This window comes from Panulirus ornatus, chromosome 62 (genome assembly GCF_036320965.1).
Source record: "Panulirus ornatus isolate Po-2019 chromosome 62, ASM3632096v1, whole genome shotgun sequence".
NCBI lineage: Eukaryota > Metazoa > Arthropoda > Malacostraca > Decapoda > Palinuridae > Panulirus > Panulirus ornatus.
This window is the reverse complement of record NC_092285.1, coordinates 5,247,087-5,268,343: the sequence shown is the minus strand read 5'-3', so window position 1 is coordinate 5,268,343 and position 21,257 is coordinate 5,247,087. Positions and strand designations below refer to the sequence as shown.

Here is a 21,257-nt window from a genome sequence, read left to right as displayed (position 1 = left end):
TCAGGCCCCGATCACACAAAATCCTTTTCACTCCATCTTTCCACCTCCAATTTGGTCTCCCTCTTCTCCTTGTTCCCTCCACCTCCGACACATATATCCTCTTGGTCAATCTTTCCTCACTCATTCTCTCCATGTGCCCAAACCACTTCAAAACACCCTCTTCTGCTCTCTCAACCACGCTCTTTTTATTTCCACACATCTCTCTTACCCTTACGTTACTTACTCGATCAAACCACCTCACACCACACATTGTCCTCAAACATCTCATTTCCAGCACATCCATCCTCCTGCGCACAACTCTATCCATAGCCCACGCCTCGCAACCATACAACATTGTTGGAACCACTATTCCTTCAAACATACCCATTTTTGCTTTCCGGGATAATGTTCTCGACTTCCACACATTTTTCAAGGCTCCCAAAATTTTTGCCCCCTCCCCCACCCTATGATCCACTTCCGCTTCCATGGTTCCATCCGCTGACAGATCCACTCCCAGATATCTAAAACACTTCACTTCCTCCAGTTTTTCTCCATTCAAACTCACCTCCCAATTGACTTGACCCTCAACCCTACTGTACCTAATAACCTTGCTCTTATTCACATTTACTCTTAACTTTCTTCTTCCACACACTTTACCAAACTCCGTCACCAGCTTCTGCAGTTTCTCACATGAATCCGCCACCAGCGCTGTATCATCAGCGAACAACAACTGACTCACTTCCCAAGCTCTCTCATCCCCAACAGACTTCATACTTGCCCCTCTTTCCAAGACTCTTGCATTTACCTCCCTAACAACCCCATCCATAAACAAATTAAACAACCATGGAGACATCACACACCCCTGCCGCAAACCTACATTCACTGAGAACCAATCACTTTCCTCTCTTCCTACACGTACACATGCCTTACATCCTCGATAAAAACTTTTCACTGCTTCTAACAACTTGCCTCCCACACCATATATTCTTAATACCTTCCACAGAGCATCTCTATCAACTCTATCATATGCCTTCTCCAGATCCATAAATGCTACATACAAATCCATTTGCTTTTCTAAGTATTTCTCACATACATTCTTCAAAGCAAACACCTGATCCACACATCCTCTACCACTTCTGAAACCACACTGCTCTTCCCCAATCTGATGCTCTGTACATGCCTTCACCCTCTCAATCAATACCCTCCCATATAATTTACCAGGAATACTCAACAAACTTATACCTCTGTAATTTGAGCACTCACTCTTATCCCCTTTGCCTTTGTACAATGGCACTATGCACGCATTCCGCCAATCCTCAGGCACCTCACCATGAGTCATACATACATTAAATAACCTTACCAACCAGTCAACAATACAGTCACCCCCTTTTTTTATAAATTCCACTGCAGTACCATCCAAACCTGCTGCCTTGCCGGCTTTCATCTTCCGCAAAGCTTTTACTACCTCTTCTCTGTTTACCAAATCATTTTCCCTAACCCTCGCACTTTGCACACCACCTCGACCAAAACACCCTATATCTGCCACTCTGTCATCAGACACATTCAACAAACCTTCAAAATACTCATTCCATCTCCTTCTCACATCACCACTACTTGTTATCACCTCCCCATTTACGCCCTTCACTGAAGTTCCCATTTGCTCCCTTGTCTTACGCACCCTATTTACCTCCTTCCAGAACATCTTTTTATTCTCCCTAAAATTTACTGATAGTCTCTCACCCCAACTCTCATTTGCCCTTTTTTTCACCTCTTGCACCTTTCTCTTGACCTCTTGTCTCTTTCTTTTATACTTCTCCCACTCAATTGCATTTTTTCCCTGCAAAAATCGTCCAAATGCCTCCCTCTTCTCTTTCACTAATACTCTTACTTCTTCATCCCACCACTCACTACCCTTTCTAAACAGCCCACCTCCCACTCTTCTCATGCCACAAGCATCTTTTGCGCAATCCATCACTGATTCCCTAAATACATCCCATTCCTCCCCCACTCCCCTTACTTCCATTGTTCTCACCTTTTTCCATTCTGTACACAGTCTCTCCTGATACTTCCTCACACAGGTCTCCTTCCCAAGCTCACTTACTCTCACCACCTTCTTCACCCCAACATTCACTCTTCTTTTCTGAAAACCCATACTAATCTTCACCTTAGCCTCCACAAGATAATGATCAGACATCCCTCCAGTTGCACCTCTCAGCACATTGACATCCAAAAGTCTCTCTTTCGCACGCCTGTCAATTAACACGTAATCCAATAACGCTCTCTGGCCATCTCTCCTACTTACATAAGTATACTTATGTATATCTCGCTTTTTAAACCAGGTATTCCCAATCATCAGTCCTTTTTCAGCACATAAATCTACAAGCTCTTCACCATTTCCATTTACAACACTGAACACCCCATGCATACCAATTATTCCCTCAACTGCCACATTACTCACCTTTGCATTCAAATCACCCATCACTATAACCCGGTCTCGTGCATCAAAACCGCTAACACACTCATTTAGCTGCTCCCAAAACACTTGCCTCTCCTGATCTTTCTTCTCATATATTTTTTTTTTTTTTTTTTTCTTTCAAACTATTCGCCATTTCCTGCATTAGCGAGGTAGCGTTAAGAACAGAGGACTGGGCCTTGAGGGAATACCCTCACCTGGCCCAATTCTCTGTTCCTTCTTTTGGAAAATTAAAAAAAAAAAAAAAAAAAGAGAGGGGAGGATTTCCAGCCCCCCCGCTCCCTCCCCTTTTAGTCGCCTTCTACGACACGCAGGGAATACGTGGGAAGTATTCTTTCTCCCCTATCCCCAGGGATATATATATATATATATATATATATATATATATATATATATATATATATATAGGCATAGGGGAGAAAGAATACTTCCCACGTATTCCCCGCGTGTCGTAGACGGCGACTAAAGGGGGACGGGAGCGGGGGAATAGAATCCCTCCCCTCCTTGTATTTTAACTTTCTAAAGGGGAAACAGAAGAAGGAGTCATGCTGAGAGTGCTCATCCTCCTCGAAGGCTCAAATTGGGGTGTCTGAATGTGTGTGGATGTAACCAAGATGAGAAAAAAGGAGATAGGGAGTATGTTTGACGAAAGGAACCTGGATGTTTTGGTTTTGAGTGAAACGGAGCTCAAGGATAAAAAGGAAGAGTGGTTTGGGAATGTCTTGGGAGTAAAGTCAGGGGTTGGTGAGAGGACAAGAGCAAAGGAAGGAGTGGCACTACTTCTGAAGCAGGAGTTGTGGGAATATGTGACAGTGCAAGAAAGTAAACTCTAGATTGATATGGGTAAAACTGAAAGTGGAAGGAGAGAGATGGGTGATTATTGGTGCATATGCACCTGGTCTTTAGAAGAAATATCATGAGAGGCAACCCTATGGACCTTTTCATTAGAAGAAAGATCTTGAGAGCCAAGTGTTTTGGGAGCAGCTAAGTGGATGTGTTAGCAGCTTTGATGCACGAGACCGGGTTATAGTGATGGGAGATTTGAATTGGAAGGTGAGTAATGTGTCAGTAGAGGGTATAATTGGTGTACATGGGGCTGTTCAATGTTGTAAATGGAAATGGTGAAGAGCTTGTAGATTTGTGCTGAAAAAGGACTAGTGATTGGGAATACCTGGTTTAAAAAGAGAGATAAACATAAGTATACGTATATAAGTAAAACAGATGGCCAGAGAGCGTTATTGGATTACGTGTTAATTGATCGGCGCGTGAAAGAGAGACTTTTGGATGTTAATGTGCTGAGAGGTGCAACTGGAGGGATATCTGATCATTATCTTGTGGAGGCAAAGGGGAAGATTTGTAGAGGTCTTCAGAAAAGAGGAGAATATTGGGGTGAAGAGAGTAGTGAGAATGAGTGAGTTTGGAAAGGAGACTTGAGTGAGGAGGTACCAGGAGAGATTGAGTGCACAATGGAAAAAGGCGAGAGCAAATGACGTAAGGGGAGTGGGGGAAGAATGGGGTGTATTTAGGGAAGCAGTGATGGCTTGCACAAAAGATGCTAGTCGCATGAGAAACGTGTGAGGTGGGCAAATCAGAAAGGTAGAGTGGTGGAATGAAGAAGTAAGATTGTTAGTGAAAGTGAAGAGAGAGACGTTAGGACGATTTTTACAGGGAAGTAGTGCGAATGACTGAGAGATGTATAAAAGGAGATGTATGAAAGAAAGAAGTAGGAGGTTAAAAGAAAGGTGCAGGAGGTGGAAAAGAGGGTAAATGAGAGTTGAGGTGAGAGCGTATCATTGAATTTTAGTTAGAATAAAAAGATGTTTTGGAAGAAGGTAAATAAAGTGCGTAAGACAAGAGAACAAATGGGAACATCGGCGAAGGGGGCTAGTGGGGAGGTAATAACAAGTAGTGGTAATGTGAGGAGATGTAGTGAGTATTCTGAAGGTTTGTTGAATGTGTTTGATGATAGAGTGGCAGATACAGGGTGTTTTGGTCGAAGTGGTGTGCGAAGTGAGTGGGTCAGGGAGACTGAATGGTTTGGTAAAGAGAGAAGAGGTAGCGAAAGCTTTGTGGCGGATTTGGATGCTATTGCAGTGGAATTTATTAAAAATAGGGGTGACTGTGTTGTTGACTGGTTGGTATTGATATTCACTGTATGTATGGTTCATGGTGAGGTGCCTGAGGATTGGCGTAATGCATGCATAGTGCCATTGTACAAAGGCAAAGTGGATAGGAGTGTGTGTTCAAATTACAGAGGTATAAGTTTGTTGAGTATTCCTATCAGATTATATGGGAGGGTATTGATTGAGAGAGTGAAAAGCATGTACAGAGCATCAGATTGGGGAAGAGCAATGTGGTTTCAGAAGTGGTAGAGGATGTGTGGATCAGGTGTTTGCTTCGAAGAATGTATGTGAGAAATACTTGGAAAACAGATGGATTTGTATGTAGCATTTATGGGTCTGGAGAAGGCATTTGATAGAGTTGGAAGGTATTAAGAGTATATGGTGTGGGAAGTAAGTCTTTAGAAGCAGTGAAATGTTTTTATCAAGGATGTAAGGCATGTGTATGGGTAGGAAGAGAGGAAACTGACTGGTTCCCAAGGAATATCTGTTTGTGGCCGGGGTGCATGATGTCTCCATGGTTGTTTAATTTGTTTATGGATTTTTTTTTTTTAGGAAGGTAAATGCAAGAGCTTTGGAGAAAGGGGCAAGTATGCAGTCTGTTGTGGATGAGAGGGCTTAGGAAGTGAGTCAGCTGTTGTTCGCTGATGATACAGCACTGCTGGCTGATTCGGATTAGAAACTACAGTAATTGGTGACTGAGTTTGATAAAGTGTGTGAAAGAAGAAAGCTGAGAGTAAATGTGAATAAGAGCAAAGTAAATTGTGTCAGTAGTGTTGAGGGACAAGTTGATTGGGAGGTAGGTTTGAATGGAGAAAAACTGGAGGAAGTGAAGTGTTTTAGATATCTGGGAGTGGACTTAACAGCGGATGAAACCATGGAAGCGGAAGTGTCACAGGGGTGGTTGAGGGGGCGAAGGTTCTGGGAGCGTTGAAGAATGTGTGGAAGGCGAGAACGTTATCACGGAAAGCAAAAATGGGTATACTTAAAGGAATAGTGGTTCCAACAATGTTATATGGTTGCGAGGCTTGGGCTATAGATAGGGTTGAACGGAGGAGGGTGGATGTGTTGGAAATGAAATGTTTGAGGACATTATGTTGTGTGAGGTGGTTTGATCGAGTAAGTAACGTAAGGGTAAGAGAGATGTGTGGTAATAAAAAGAGTGTGGTTGAGAGAGCAGAAGAAGGTGTATTGAAATGGTTTGGTCACATGGAGAGAATGAGTGAGGAAAGATTGACCAAGAGGATATATGTGTCAGAAGTGGAGGGAACGAGGAGAAGCGGTACACCAAATTGGAGCTGGAAGGATGGAGTGAAAAAGAATTTGAGCGATCGGGGCCTGAACATACAGGAGGCCCCGATCACTCAAAATCTTTTTCACTCCATCTTTCCATCTCCAATTTAGTTTCCCACTTCTCGTCGTTCCCTCCACCTTTGACACATATATCCTCTTTGTCAATCTTTCCTCATTCTCTCCATGTGACCAAACCATTGCAAAACACCCTCTTCTGCTCTCTCAACGACACATTTTTTTTTTTCATTACCACACATCTCTCTCACCCTTTCATTATTTACTCGATCAAACCACCTCACACCACATATTGTCCTCAAACACTTCATTTCCAACACATCCACCCTCCTAAGCATAACTCTATCTATAGCCCACGCCTCGCAACCATACAACATTGTTGGAACCACTATTCCTTCAAGCATACCCATTTTGGCTTTCCGAAATAATGTTCTTGACTTCCACACATTCTTCAACGCTCCCAGAACCTTCGTCCCCTCTCCCACCTTGTGATTGACTCACTTCTGCTTCTATGGTTCCATCCGCTGCCAAACCCACTCCCAGATATGTAAAACACTTCACTTCCTCCAGTTTTTCTCCATTCAAACTCACCTCCCAATTAACTTGTCCCTCAACCCTACTGTACCTAATAACCTTGCTCTTATTCACATTTACTCTTAACTTTCTTCTTTCACACACTTTACCAAACTCAGTCACCAACTTCTGCAGTTTCTCACCCGACTCAGCCACCAGCGCTGTATCATCAGCGAACAACAACTGACTCACTTCCCAAGCTCTCTCATCCACAACAGACTGCATACTTGCGCCTCTCTCCAAATGATAATAATGATAATAAAAAAGATAATAATAAATAATAATAATAATAATAATAATAATAATAATAATAATATTAATAATAATAATAATAATGATAATAATAATAATAATAACAATAATAATAATAATAAAATAATAAGAATAAGAATAATAATGCAAGATACACTGCATTAGTATCTAACATAAAATTGTACGTCAGTAAAAATTATTTACACTTTTCTGTGTGCAACATCGAGTGCTACTTGACACATTGTGATTGCTACTGTAGCCGGACTACACCACCACGACTAAAAAAGTATTATAACCCGAATAATTACTGTTGTAGCCTGACTGAACACTACTGTAGCCTGACTGAACACTACTGTAGCCTGAGTAAACACTACTGTAGCCTGACTAAACTACTGTAGCCTGACTAAACACTACTGTAGCCTGACTAAACACTACTGTAGCCTGACTAAACTACTGTAGCCTGACCTAACACTACTGTAGCCTGACTAAACACTATTGTAGCCTGACTGAACTACTGTAGCCTGACCTAACACTACTGTAGCCTGACTAAACACTATAGTAGCCTGACTGAACTACTGTAGCCTGACGTAACACTACTGTAGCCTGATTGAACATTAATGTAGCCTGAGTAAAAACTTTTGAAGCCTGACTAAACACTGCTGTAGCTTGACCTAACACTACTGTAGCCTGACCTAACACTACTGTAGCCTGACTAAACTACTGTAGACTGACTAAACACGGCTGTAGCCTGACCTAACACTATTGTAGCCTGACTAAACACTAATGTAGCCTGAGTAAACACTAATGTAGCCTGAGTAAACACTACTGTAGCCTGACTAAACACTGCTGTAGCTTGACCTAACACTACTGTAGCCTGACCTAACACTACTGTAGCCTGACTAAACTACTGTAGACTGACTAAACACGGCTGTAGCCTGACCTAACACTACTGTAGCCTGACTAAACTACTGTAGACTGACTAAACACGGCTGTAGCCTGACCTAACACTACTGTAGCCTGACTAAACACTATTGTAGCCTGACCTAACACTACTGTAGCCTGACCTAACATTACTGTAGCCTGACTAAACACTAATGTAGCCTGACGTAACGCTAATGTAGTCTGACTGAACACTACTGTAGCCTGACTATACACTACTGTAACCTGACTAAGCACTACTGTAGCCTGACAACACTTTTGTAGCCTCACAACACAATTGTAGTATAAGTAAAGATTACTGTATTTCGATTAAACACTATTAAAGTCTAAACAAATGTAACAGCCTCACTGGATACAGTAGTAGCTCTAACTGAACAGTATTGTAGCCTGATTCAGCACTATTGTAACCCGACCAAACGCTACTGTATCCTACTACAATAGGGTATAGTCGTGCTACAGTAGTATTTAGTCGGGCTACAATAATGCTTAGTGGGACTACATAGTGTATAGTCGGGCTCCAGTAGTGTTTAGTAGCGCTACAGTAGTGTATATTTAGGCTACAATAGTGTTTAGTCATGCTACAGTAATGTTTAGTCGGACTACAGTAGTGTATAGTTGGGCTACAATAGTGTTTAGTCATGCTACAGTAATGTTTAATCGGACTACATTAGTGTATAGTTGGGCTATAGTAATGTTTAGTGGGCTACAGTAATGTTTAGTCGGACTACAGTAGTGTTTAGTCGGACTACAGTAGTGTTTAGTCGGAATACAGTAATGTATAGTCGGACTACAGTAGAGTTTAGTCGGACTACAGTAGTGTATAGTCGGACTACAGTAGTGCATAGTCGGACTACAGTAGTGTTTAGTCAGGGTACAGTAGTGTTTAGTCAGGCTACTGTAGTGTTTAGTCAGGCTACTGTAGTGTTTAGTCAGGGTAAAGTAGTGTTTAGTCAGGGTACAGTAGTGTTTAGTCAGGGTACAGTAGTGCTTAGTCAGGCTACTGTAGTGTTTAGTCAGGCTACAGTAGTGTTTAGTCAGGGTACAGTAGTGCTTAGTCAGGGTACAGTAGTGTTTAGTCGGACTACCGTAGTGTATAGTCGGACCACAGTAGTGTTTAGTCAGGCTACAGTAAAGTTTAGTCAGGCTACAGTCGTGTTTAGTCAGGCTACAGTAGTGTTTAGTCAGGTACAGTAGTGTTTAATGAGGGTACAGTAGTGCTTAGTCAGGCTACAGTAGTGTTTAGTCAGGCTACAGTAATGTTTAGTCAGGCTACAGTAGTGCTTAGTCAGGGTACAGTAGTGCTTAGTCAGGGTACAGTAGTGTTTAGTCAGGGTACAGTAGTGCTTAGTCAGGGTACAGTAGTGTTTAGTCAGGGTACAGTAGTGCTTAGTCAGACTACAGTAGTGTTTAGTCATGCTACAGTAGTGTTTAGTCAGGGTACAGTAGTGCTTAGTCAGACTACAGTAGTGCTTAGTCAGACTACAGTAGTGTTTAGTCAGCCTACATTAGTGCTTAGTCAGGGTACAGTAGTGCTTAGTCAGGCGACAGTAGTGTTTAGTAAGGCTTCAGTAGTGCTTAGTCAGGGTACAGTAGTGCTTAGTCAGACTACAGTAGTGCTTAGTCAGACTACAGTAGTGTTTAGTCAGCCTACATTAGTGCTTAGTCAGGGTACAGTAGTGCTTAGTCAGGCGACAGTAGTGTTTAGTAAGGCTTCAGTAGTGCTTAGTCAGGGTACAGTAGTGCTTAATCAGGATACAGTAGTGTTTGGTCAGGCTACAGCAGTGTTTAGTCAGACTAATATAGTGTTTAGTCAGGCTGCAGTAGTGCTTAGTCAGGGTACAGTAGTGTTTAGTCAGGCTACAGTAGTGCTTAGTCAGGCTACAGCAGTGTTTAGTCAGACTACAGTAGTGGTTAGTCAGACTACAGTAGTGCTTAGTCAGGGTACAGTAGTGCTTAGTCAGGGTACAGTAGTGTTTAGTCAGACTACAGTAGTGTTTAGTCAGGTTACAGTAGTGCTTAGTCAGGTTACAGTAGTGCTTAGTCAGGGTACAGTAGTGCTTAGTCAGGGTACAGTAGTGTTTAGTCAGGGTACAGTAGTGCTTAGTCAGGGTACAGTAGTGCTTAGTCAGGCTACAGTAGTGTTTATCAGTGTACAGTAGTTTAATCTGGCTATAGTAGTGTCTATTTGGCAACTATAGTCTTGAGTCAGGCTACAATAGTGTTGACTACAATAATGTTTAGGTAGGCTACAGTAGTGTTGTCAGACTACAGTAGTGTTTAGGCAGGCTACAATAGTGTTGTGAGACTACAATAGTGTTTAGGTAGACTACAGTAGTGTTGTCAGACTACAGTAGTGTTTAGGCAGGCTACAATAGTGTTGTGAGACTACAATAGTGTTTAGGTAGACTACAGTAGTGTTGTCAGACTATGATAGATAGTGTTTACGTAGGCAACAATATTACTGTCAGACTACATGTGTTTAGTTATGCTACAGTAGTGTTTAATCAGGCTACCATAGTGACTAGATAGGCTACAATAGCATTTAAAAAATGGCCAGGCTACAATAATGTTTAGTCATATTACAATGTTGAAAAAAATGAATTTATTAATAACTCCTAGTGTAAAAATTTTGATGCAATTTATGAATAAATTTTGTTGGCATTTATGTTAATAATGTGGCTTGAGAAAGTAATATGGATAAAGAAACATAAGAAGCCATTAGTATTTTGTCTGAAAACTTTTTAACTTTGATAGATTTAAAATAGGTCAAATATCTTTTACTGAAATATTTTTTAATTCATGATACAGCATTCAAACATCTAACATTATATTTCATGAATTAATCTACACTTTCTTAAGATACTTTTATGAGTCTTTATGTCGCTCTTTGAGTACAGGTTTGCCAGAAAAGTTAAATATAATAATTTTGTCGAATTCTATGCCAAAAACTGGAAAAAAAATATGCTAGTAGTGAATAGGAACATCTGGCAACTCTTGACGGAATCAGTGCTAAATACTACCATTTGATGAATACATTTTGGCCTCCATTATATTTTTGTTAAACAGTTATGAGAAACAGCAGCAACCCTGTTAGCTTTATACTAAAAATTGATTAAACTTAATTCTACACGAGATAATGGGTCTGTAACTCTCTTAGGGAAAAGGAAACGTATATAGTAATTAGCATCAGCTGATCGCCCGACGCCATTCGCGTTCGATTCTGCCGACATGGTACAAGTTTCCACCTACTACTTGAATTTTCTTTTTCTTTACCATGAAAAAGCAAATATAAGTACTCACTTGTCGTCGAGAAGGTAAATCCACGTCTTACAGGTCCTCAACGACTGGGTTTACGCTGTAGCGTCGCTGTATATAGAGAATCTTTCAGGCTCAGCGAACTACATCCAACGTCCGCGGACACGTCTAGCCGCAGGGTTGGTAGTACCGACCCTGGCCGCGAGATGGCATGTCAGGTGGGCGGGGCTACCCCTAGGGGGGCGGGGCTACTCCTCCAGGGGGGGAGGGATGGGGGAGGTGTTGCCATATTGGAATGAGTTACCACTTTTTGTTTTTGTGTCCACCGCCGACGACTATTTTCCTGGTGTCTCATGCCCTTCCGTTAAGACAGACAGACACACACGCACGCACACTTTACGTAGTCTTTTCCATATATATATATATATATATATATATATATATATATATATATATATATATATATATATATATATATATTAGCTATGATGGCTGAATATTATTTAATCCAATTCCTTATAGCATGTGGCTATGTTCTGACGAGTTGCCAGTTTCTGTTTTTGTGAAGCCGACTTGTTATGTGTTGCTCGTTGCGTTTGTTATTGTTCTTCCATAACCTTCCTATAAGACAGACAGACTGACAGACACACACATATATTTAGAGAAACAGACTCACTGTGTTCAGATTGGTGCTGGACGGCGGGACTCAAATGTGATGTTGGAATTTAAATAACATTGTTAAGTTTGGCACCCGTGATGATGAGGTGGATTGTCTCCACGAAACATGTCGTGTCACATGTATACAACAATTACATGTGAAATATGATTGTATGAACTACTGAAGTATGATTTCAGCCCTAAAAGATTTGCAAGAGCTATTAACACCTTAAAAAAAGATGATATACATATTACAAAAGCGGGTAAGGCTAACACTTGTACATTTAGACAAAAGTAGCTATTTATCTACAATGAATGATCTTTTAAATGATGACACAACATATTCTAAACTCAGTAAGAATCCCCTAGAAGTAGTTCATTTCCATTTCAATTGAGAAATTAAGTTTTTGAAAGGTAATGGTTCTCTCATCAAAAGTTTGTAATCTTTGTCCCTTTCATTGCCATATACGAATGAACTTATCAAAACATAAAATTTTCCAGAAGGCTCCATCACATATAAATTGTCTAAATGGTTAGTTTCTTTATTAACGCCTTTAGTGGGTAAGATATCAAAATCTAATATCATGAACAATGTAGATTTAGTGAGAGGGTTAGAGAGAATGATTTGGTAAAAAGAGAAGAGGTAGTAAAAGCTTTACAGAAGATAAAAGCCGGCAAGGCAGCAGGTTTGGATGGTATTGCAGTGGAATTTATCAAAAAAGGGGGTGACTGTTTTGTTGGCTGGTTGGTAAGGTTATTTGATGTGTGTATGTCTCATGGTGAGGTGCCTGAGGATTGGCGGAATGCATGCTGAGTGCCATTGTACAAAGGCAAAGGGGATAAAGGTGAGTTCTCAAATTACAGAGGTATAAGTTTGTTGAGTATTCCTGGTAAATTATATGGGAGGGTATTGATTGAGAGGGTGAAGGCATGTACAGAGCATCAGATTGGGGAAGAGCAGTGTGGTTTCAGAAGTGGTAGAGGATGTGTGGATCAGGTGTTTGCTTTGTATGTATGAGAGTAATACTTAGAAAATGAATGTATGAGAGTAATACTTAGAAAAGGAAATGGATTTGTATGTAGCATTTATGGATCTGGAGAAGGCATATGATAGAGTTGACAGAGATGCTCTATGGAAGATATTAAGAATATATGGTGTTGGAGGCAAGTTGTTAGAAGCAGTGAAAAGTGTTTATCGAGGATGTAAGGCATGTATACGAGTAGGAAGAGAGGAAAGTGATTGGTTCTCAGTGAATGTCGGTTTGGGGCAGGGGTGCGTGATGTCTCCATGGTTGTTTAATTTGTTTATGGATAGGGTTGTTAGGGAGGTGAATGCAAGAGTTTTGGAAAGAGGGGCAAGTATGCAGTCTGTTGTGGATGAGAGGGCTTGGGAAGTGAGTAAGTAGTTGTTAGCTGATGATACAGCGCTGGTGGCTGATTCGGGTGAGAAATTGCAGAAGCTGTTGACTGAGATTGGTAAAGTGTGTGAAAGAAGAAAGCTGAGAGTAAATGTGAATAAGAGCAAGGTTATTAGGTACAGGAGGGTTGAGGGACAAGTCAATTGGGAGGTAAGTTTGAATGGAGAAAAAGTGGAGGAAGTGAAGTGTTTTAGATATCTGGGAGTGGATTTGGCAGCGAATAGAACGGCAGCGAATGGAACCATGGAAGTGGAAGTGAAACACAGGGTGGAGGAGGGGGCGAAAGTTCTGGGAGCGTTGAAAAATATGTGGAAGGCGAGAACATTATCTCGGAAAGCAAAAATGGCTATGTTTGAAGGAATAGTGGTTCCAACAATGTTATATGGTTGCGAGGCGTGGGCTATGGATAGAGTTGTGCGGAGGAGGGTGGATGTGCTGGAAATGAGATGTTTGAGGACAATTTGTGATGTGAGGTGGTTTGATCAACTATGTAATGAAAAGGTAAGAGAGATGTGTTGTAATAAAACGAGTGTGGTTGAGAGAGTAGAAGAGGGTGTTTTGAAATGGTTTGGGCACATGGAGAGAATGAGTGAGTAAAGATTGACAAAGAGGATATATGTGTCAAAGGTGGAGGGAATGAGGAGAAGTGTGAGACCAAATTGGAGGTGGAAAGATAGAGTGAAAAAGATTTTGAGTGATCGGGGCCTGAACATGCATGAGGGTGAAAAGCGTGCAAGGAATGGAGTGAATTGGAACGATGTGGTATACCGGGGTCGACGTGCTGTCTATGGATTGAACCAGGGCATGTGTAGCGTCTTGGGTAAACCATGGAAAGTTTTGTGGGACATGGATGTGGAAAGGGAGCTGTGGTTTCGGTGCATTATACATGACAGCTAGAGACTGGGTGTGAACGAATGGGGCCTTTGATATCTTTTCTAGCGCTACCTCGCGCGCATGCAGGGGGAGGGGGTTGTTATTTCATGTGTGGCGGGGTGGTGATGGGAATGAATATTGGCAGCAAGTCTGAATTATGTACATGTGTATATATGTATATGTCTGTATATGTATATATATGTATACGTTGAAATGTATAGCTATGTATATGTGCGTGTGTGGACGTGTATGTATATACATGTGTATGTGGGTGGGTTGGGCCATTGTTTCGCCTGTTTTCTTGAACTGCCTTGCTAACGTGGGAGACAGCGACAAAGTATAATAAATAAATAAATAAATAAATATATATATATATATAGGAAAGGATCACAATTTTGCGCGTGATCAAGATATTCCTATGAGTCTATAAGGAAAATGAAACACGATAAGTTCCCAAGAGCACTTTCGTGTAATAATCACATCATCAGGGGAGACACAAGAGAGAAATATAAGTCAGTTGATATACATCGAAGAGACGAAGCTAGGACGCCATTTGATAAATATGTGATTGTCGACAATCACATGTTTACCATTTGGTCTCCCCTGATGATGTGATTATTACACGAAAGTGCACTTAGGAACTTTTCTTGTTTCATTTTCCCCGTGGACTCATAGGAATATATATATATATATATATATATATATATATATATATATATATATATATATATATATATATATATATATATATATATATAAAACGTAAATGTATGGCCTTGATTAGGGCGTCATTTACCCGTATCATCTCAGATAACATATAACACATATAACATTATATATCGTATATTTATCTTGTGATATATTCAGCCTCATTGATATTCATTCCTAAGGATTAATTAAAAGATATTATTGATGAATGACATTTTATTGATGGAATATCTTAAGGGAATAAATCAATTATTCATATATTTCCAAATTATTTCGGTAGTGTACCACATATTTAAATCAATCATAGGAAACTTTAAGTAACCTTAAAAGCATCTTACTTTTACCTAAAATGAATTAATGCTTTAGTGAATCCCTTTCTACAAATTAACCAATACAGTCATTGTAATCTGCCAGATACAACCGATAGAAAAATCGTCTATTGTATTGTCCTTAAGACAGTGGCTGTCATATTCCCTTCTTGTGTCTAGGACAAACACTGGGAGACGCCGTTGAATGTGATGGTAGTGATGGCGGGTTTCGAATCAGCGCCGCTCCACGTCACCCAGAATTTGATGGTCAGATCCGCGCCGCCAGACTGGACGCCATTGTAGTCCTTGTTGACAAGGGTGATGGCGCTGCCAGACGTAGGACTGGCAAGGGCGTCCCAGACCTGTGTGAGGAAGTTTGTATTTAGCAAGGCATTATTATCATTATGATCGTTATGACGATGATGAGATGAATGTTAACGAAGGCCCCTAGCACCACTATAACGTTATTTTCCTATATCGTCGACCCTGGGCGTAGGATATATGACGTTATTTCACTAAATAAGATGGCATGCGTTTGAAGCCAGCAAATGCTAGCTAGCATTCATGATAATTATGGCAAGCTATGATCGTGTATTATTCTGCCATCGTTAATCAGGTCATGAATTAAACGCATTACTGTAAGGTGTGATCCGCTGTATTATGCTGAGTTCCTGTATTATGCTGACACATGATGCTGCTGCGTTATGTTATCATATGCTGAAGCGGTACGGTTAGCATATGCTGCTGTGGTATTATGCTAACTTATGCTGCTGTGGTATTATGCTAACTTATGCTGCTGTGGTATTATGTTAACATATGCTGCTGTGGTATTATGCTAACTTATGCTACTGTGGTATTATGCCAACATATACTGCTGTGGTATTATGCTAACATATACTGCTGTGGTATTATGCTAACATATACTGCTGTGGTATTATGCTAATATATGCTGCTGTGGTACTATGCTAACATATGCTGCTGTGGTATTATGTTAACATATGCTGCTGTGGTATTATGCTAACATATGCTGCTCTGGTATCATGCTAACATATGCTGCTGTGGTATTATGCTAACAAATGCTGCTGCAGTATTATGCTAACATATGCTGCTCTGATGTGGCTGCTGTGGTATTATGCTATCATATACTGCTCTGGTATTATGCTAACATATGCTACTGTGGTATTATGCTAACATATGCTGCTGTGGTATTTTGCTTACATATATTGCTGTGGTATTATGCTAACATATGCTGCTGTGGTATTATGCTAACATATGCTGCTGTGGTATTATGCTAACATATGCTGCTGCAGTATTATGCTACCATAAGGGGCCACATGGTATCTATGATGATCTGGTATTATGCTACCATATGCTGCTCTAGTATTATGCTAACATATGCTGCTCTGATATGGCTGCTGTGGTATTATGCTAACATATACTGCTCTGGTATTATGCTAACATATGCTGCTGCAGTATTATGCTAACATATGCTGCTCTGATATGGCTGCTGTGGTATTATGCTAACATATACTGCTCTGGTATTATGCTAACATATGCTGCTGTGGTATTATGCTTACATATATTGCTGTGGTATTATGCTAACATATGCTGCTGTGGTATTATGCTAACATATGCTACTGTGGTATTATGCTAACATATGCTGCTGTGGTATTATGCTTACATATATTGCTGTGGTATTATGCTAACATATACTGCTGTGGTATTATGCTAACATATGCTGCTGTGGTATTATGCTAACATATGCTGCTGTGGTATTATGCTTACATATATTGCTGTGGTATTATGCTAACATATGCTGCTGCAGTATTATGCTACCATAAGGTGCCACATGGTATCGTGCGTTCATTTTTTAAGCTGAAGTTATAGGGAGAAATAAGGGAAAAAATCTAGAACAATTAGGATGTAGACCAAGATATTAGGATGGTGGAAGGTACATAGGACATGATTCGAAGGTTTATAGAAGACTTTTTAATGGATCCAAATTCCCATTTCCTTCGATGAGATTGTCTTCAATTCTTTTTCCATGGAAACGTGGCAGATATTTTCCTAATTATGACGTACTATTCATCGTACAATGATAATGATGATAAAAAGATTAAACCACGTAGTACTTACCTGGCAAGCTGACACATCATATGATCACTCTGTGGCCGTTGGCAATTCAGGGGTAGGCCGTTTTGAAAACTGTATCTCTCCCTTCACCTTGGAGCTATGGAACTCTCCACCTTCTCCTGTCTTTCCCAATAACTATGACCAGACACATTTGAGCACAAGTATTCACTTCCTCCAAGATTCGTAAATACTTTACCTTGTCTCGTTCCATCTCATAATCCTCTCTCTTTTTTCAGTTAAGGTCCGGCTTTGATGTGGACATTTGTTCGTGACTGGAGCCTCCAACGTAAATACACACACACACACACACACACACACACACACACACATATATATCTTTTTTCTTTCATACTATTCGCCATTTCCCGCCTCAGCGAGGTAGCGTTAAGAACAGAGGACGGAGCCTTAGAGGGGATATCTTCACTTGGCCTCCTCCTCTGTTCCATCTTTAGGAAAATTAAAAAACAAAAGAACGGGAGGGGAGGATTTCCAGGATTAACAATTGTTATTGTATTTTTAGAGGAGGATTTCATACTTTGACCTTAATTAACCCCATATTTTCCTGGATATATTTCTGTCTCCTTATTTAATGCCATTGGATAAGATTTCTGTCATCCCAAGAGATGTAAACTACATGGTAGGTGAGTCACTTGCTGTTTGCAGATGACTCGGGTCTTGTGGTAAGAGTTAGTAGTGCCTCAAGGACCTGGGAGTGGACGTGGTAGTTGATGTGAGGATGAGAGCCGAAGTGAACCATGGTATGGGTGTGAGGGGGGCGAAGGTCCTTTATAAGCATTACTGGAATGAGAAGTCACTCTTATGTTTGAAGGGACGAAAAGGGCCATGTTCGATGATATAGTCAGTCCAACGGTGAAATAAAGACAGAGGTTCTAATTGGAGAAGGTGATTGTGGAGGAACTTGGATATGTGTAGGGAGATTGAGTCGATCCGAGAGGAAAATGAACCCATGATCATCCTAACCTTCCAATCCCCTGATACTGGAATGTCATTTCACCTCACCTGGAAGTTATCAATGGCTTGGGAGAAGTTGAGAACGATGGTCCAGCTGGTTATGTCCGATGGTACCCTGATGGTGAGATACACCTGGTAGTTCCCAGCCCATTCACTTGCTGGGACGATCCTGGCACAGGTGTTGCCTCCGCCTACGGTCGTCGTGGTCTGGGAGTTCGATGAAGTCGTTTCTGGCGCTGGGGTCGTGGGTGTGGGTGTAGGTTTTGTGGTGTCTGGTGCTGGGGTCGTGGGTGTGGGAGTACGTGTGGTGGTACCGTCTGGTGCTGGGGTCGTGGGTGTGGGAGTACGTGTGGTGGTGTCTGGTGCTGGGGGCGTGGATGTCGTGTCCTCTCCACAGTCCGAGAGTTGCCTGAGGGCGGCGACGGCCGACTGGAAACCCGCGTTGTAGTCGCAAGTGACTTCGTTGCTGATGTAGTCTTGTCTGTCGTCTTGATAGTTATCCCCTTCGTCTGGACCTCCGACCAGGGCGCCGTAGAGCACGTGGGGGTTGGGCGCGCTAGATTTGAAGTCGCTCCAGTCGCAGGGCGCCGGAGGATCCCTGCAGGAGCTGCTAGCGTGGTGAGGACGCTGGGGAGGGTTGACGCCGAAGCCCACGACGAAGCTCCGACCAGCAGACCCCAGCATGTAGTGGATTTGTTCCCTGCCGAAGTGGCGGTAGTGCTCCGTCCTGATGCCCAGGTCAGCCGCCCTCAGGCAGATGTACGCCACGTTGGCCGCGTACCGAAGGGAACCCCATTTACTGATGAAGACCAAACCCTTCGGCGTTCTCTTCCCCTGGTCGACGATCTTATCGCAGAACATCTTCAGGTGGTCTTTGTAGACTTGTGTGTCGCTGGCGTCAGCAACCTGTGCCAGTAAGACCTGCACCCCTGGCGTCTTCTCTGCCCACGAGAACTCGCCCACCCCACTGACGTAGATCTCGTTGTAGTGAGCCTTGGCCTTCGTCAGGTAGGTCCTGTTGCCCGTGGCGCGGTAGAGCCAGACCGCCGCCCACGCCAGCTCATCGTGGTACACGCCGTAGCTGTAGTAGTACTGGGCAGCGTCCTGGATGGAGTCGGAGTATTTCCCGCGGAAGGTGTCGGCGAAGTGGTACAGTTCCTCGGCGTGACGAAGGCATCTGCTGCTGTACTCCGAGTTCGAGTCCTTGAAGAGAATCGACGCAGCCGCCAGAGAAGCCGAAGTCTCGCCGGCGAGATCGGAGCCAGGCCGGCCCTCTGTGATCTTGTAGGCTGGTCTGGCCATGGCCATGTCTTCGGGCCGTCCCCAATAGCTGTGGTCCAGATCCCCTCGGCCAACCTGGCCATAGAAGACGTTGGCTTCGGGATGGGCCTTCAGGAAGTAGTCTGTGGCCCACTTGACGGCCGCCAACACGTTCTCCATCTCGCCTGTGGGTACAGAGGAGGAAGAATCATTAGGTTAAGGTCAGGACACAACAACGGACGTGTGAGGTGACGACGACGCACCATGTTGGACGACACCCACCGAGTTGGGTCACGACATGAAATGGCAAACAGAGACATTCCAACAGACAACAGACAACTGGGGTCCTTCTCGAGGCTGGGTTAAAAAAAAAAAGGGAAGATATATATATATATATATATATATATATATATATATATATATATATATATATATATATATATATATATATTTATCTATTTATTTATTTATCGTGCTTTGTCGCTGTCTCCCGCGTTTGCGAGGTAGCGCAAGGAAACAGACGTAAGAATGGCCCAACCCACCCCCATACACATGTATATACATACACGTCCACACACGCACCTATACATACTTATACATCTCAACGTATACAGACGTTAAGGTAATTCGTGAGTAATTTCCGAGCAGTAACGTATTACCCTTGGTATTTCACCCTCTGTGTTACGTTCGCCAACTTCCATTTAATTGCATCTTTTCCCTGTAGGAACTTCGAGTTAATCAGATCCAACTGGTTTTTGTTTTTTATTTCATTTTTTTTTGAGATTTTCATTTCTTGCTAAGAGCATACCCTTCTGTTTGTGTGTGTGTGTGTGTGTGTGTGTGTGAGAGAGAGAGAGAGAGAGAGAGAGAGAGAGAGAGAGAGAGAGAGAGAGAGAGAGAGAGAGAGAGAGACTGTGTGTATATGTGTGTGTGTGTGTGTGTGTGTGTGTGTGAGAGAGAGAGAGAGAGAGAGAGAGAGAGAGAGAGAGAGAGAGAGAGAGAGAGAGAGAGTGTGTGTATATGTGTGTGTGTGTGTGTGTGTGTGTGTGTGTGTGTGTGTGAGAGAGAGAGAGAGAGAGAGAGAGAGAGAGAGAGAGAGAGAGAGAGAGAGAGAGAGAGAGAGAGAGAGAGAGACTGTGTGTATATGTGTGTGTGTGTGTGTGTGTGTGTGTGAGAGAGAGAGAGAGAGAGAGAGAGAGAGAGAGAGAGAGAGAGAGAGAGAGAGAGAGAGAGAGAGAGAGAGATTGATTGTGTGTGTGTGTACATGTGTGTGTGTGTGTGTGTGTGTGTGTGTGTACGTGTGTGTGTACATGTGTGTGTGTGAGAGTGTGTGTACGTGTGTGTGAGGCAGTGTAGACTTACCTGCTAATGTGTATGTGAGGCAGTGTAGACTTACCTGCTAATGTGTATGTGAGGCAGTGTAGACTTACCTGCTAATGTGTATGTGAGGCAGTGTAGACTTACCTGCTAATGTGTATGTGAGGCAGTGTAGACTTACCTGCTAATGTGTATGTGAGGCAGTGTAGACTTACCTGCTAATGTGTATGTGAGGCAGTGTAGACTTACCTGCTAATGTGTATGTGAGGCAGTGTAGACTTACCTGCTAATGTGTATGTGAGGCAGTGTAGACTTACCTGCTAATGTGTATGTGAGGCAGTGTAGACTTACCTGCTAATGTGTATGTGAGGCAGTGTAGACTTACCTGCTAATGTGTATGTGAGGCAGTGTAGACTTACCTGCTAATGTGTATGTGAGGCAGTGTAGACTTACCTGCTAATGTGTATGTGAGGCAGTGTAGACTTACCTGCTAATGTGTATGCAGATTTATATTCAATGGCGCCCCAGGCAAGGACGGTGGCCATCCCGGCCATTGGGAAGCCGAACTTGACGTAGTCACCAGCTGTGGGAAGAAGAAAGACCCTCGTCATCCACCAACACAAGGGAAGACGAAGACGATGTGTTGCAGGTACACAACACAACACAACACAACCGACCATACCTGCTCCCCGCAACACTACTCCCACACAAC

At 42.3% G+C, this 21,257-nt stretch overlaps 2 protein-coding genes across 2 annotated transcripts in view; one reads left to right on the top strand and one right to left on the bottom strand.

The window, feature by feature from the left end:
• Positions 1–21,257, top strand: part of LOC139745709 (uncharacterized) — a 509,563-nt gene that overhangs the window by 204,653 nt on the left and 283,653 nt on the right. The gene's annotated exons all lie outside the window — the stretch shown is intronic.
• Positions 14,754–21,257, bottom strand: part of LOC139745708 (uncharacterized) — an 88,185-nt gene continuing 81,681 nt past the window's right edge. The window contains exons 9-11 of the mRNA XM_071656151.1: positions 21,033–21,128; positions 18,017–19,413; positions 14,754–15,225 (exon numbers count right to left, since the gene is read on the bottom strand). Coding sequence (XP_071512252.1) covers positions 15,040–15,225; positions 18,017–19,413; positions 21,033–21,128 — 1,679 coding nt within the window. The 3' untranslated portion in view covers positions 14,754–15,039. The remainder of the gene's footprint in view (positions 15,226–18,016; positions 19,414–21,032; positions 21,129–21,257) is intronic.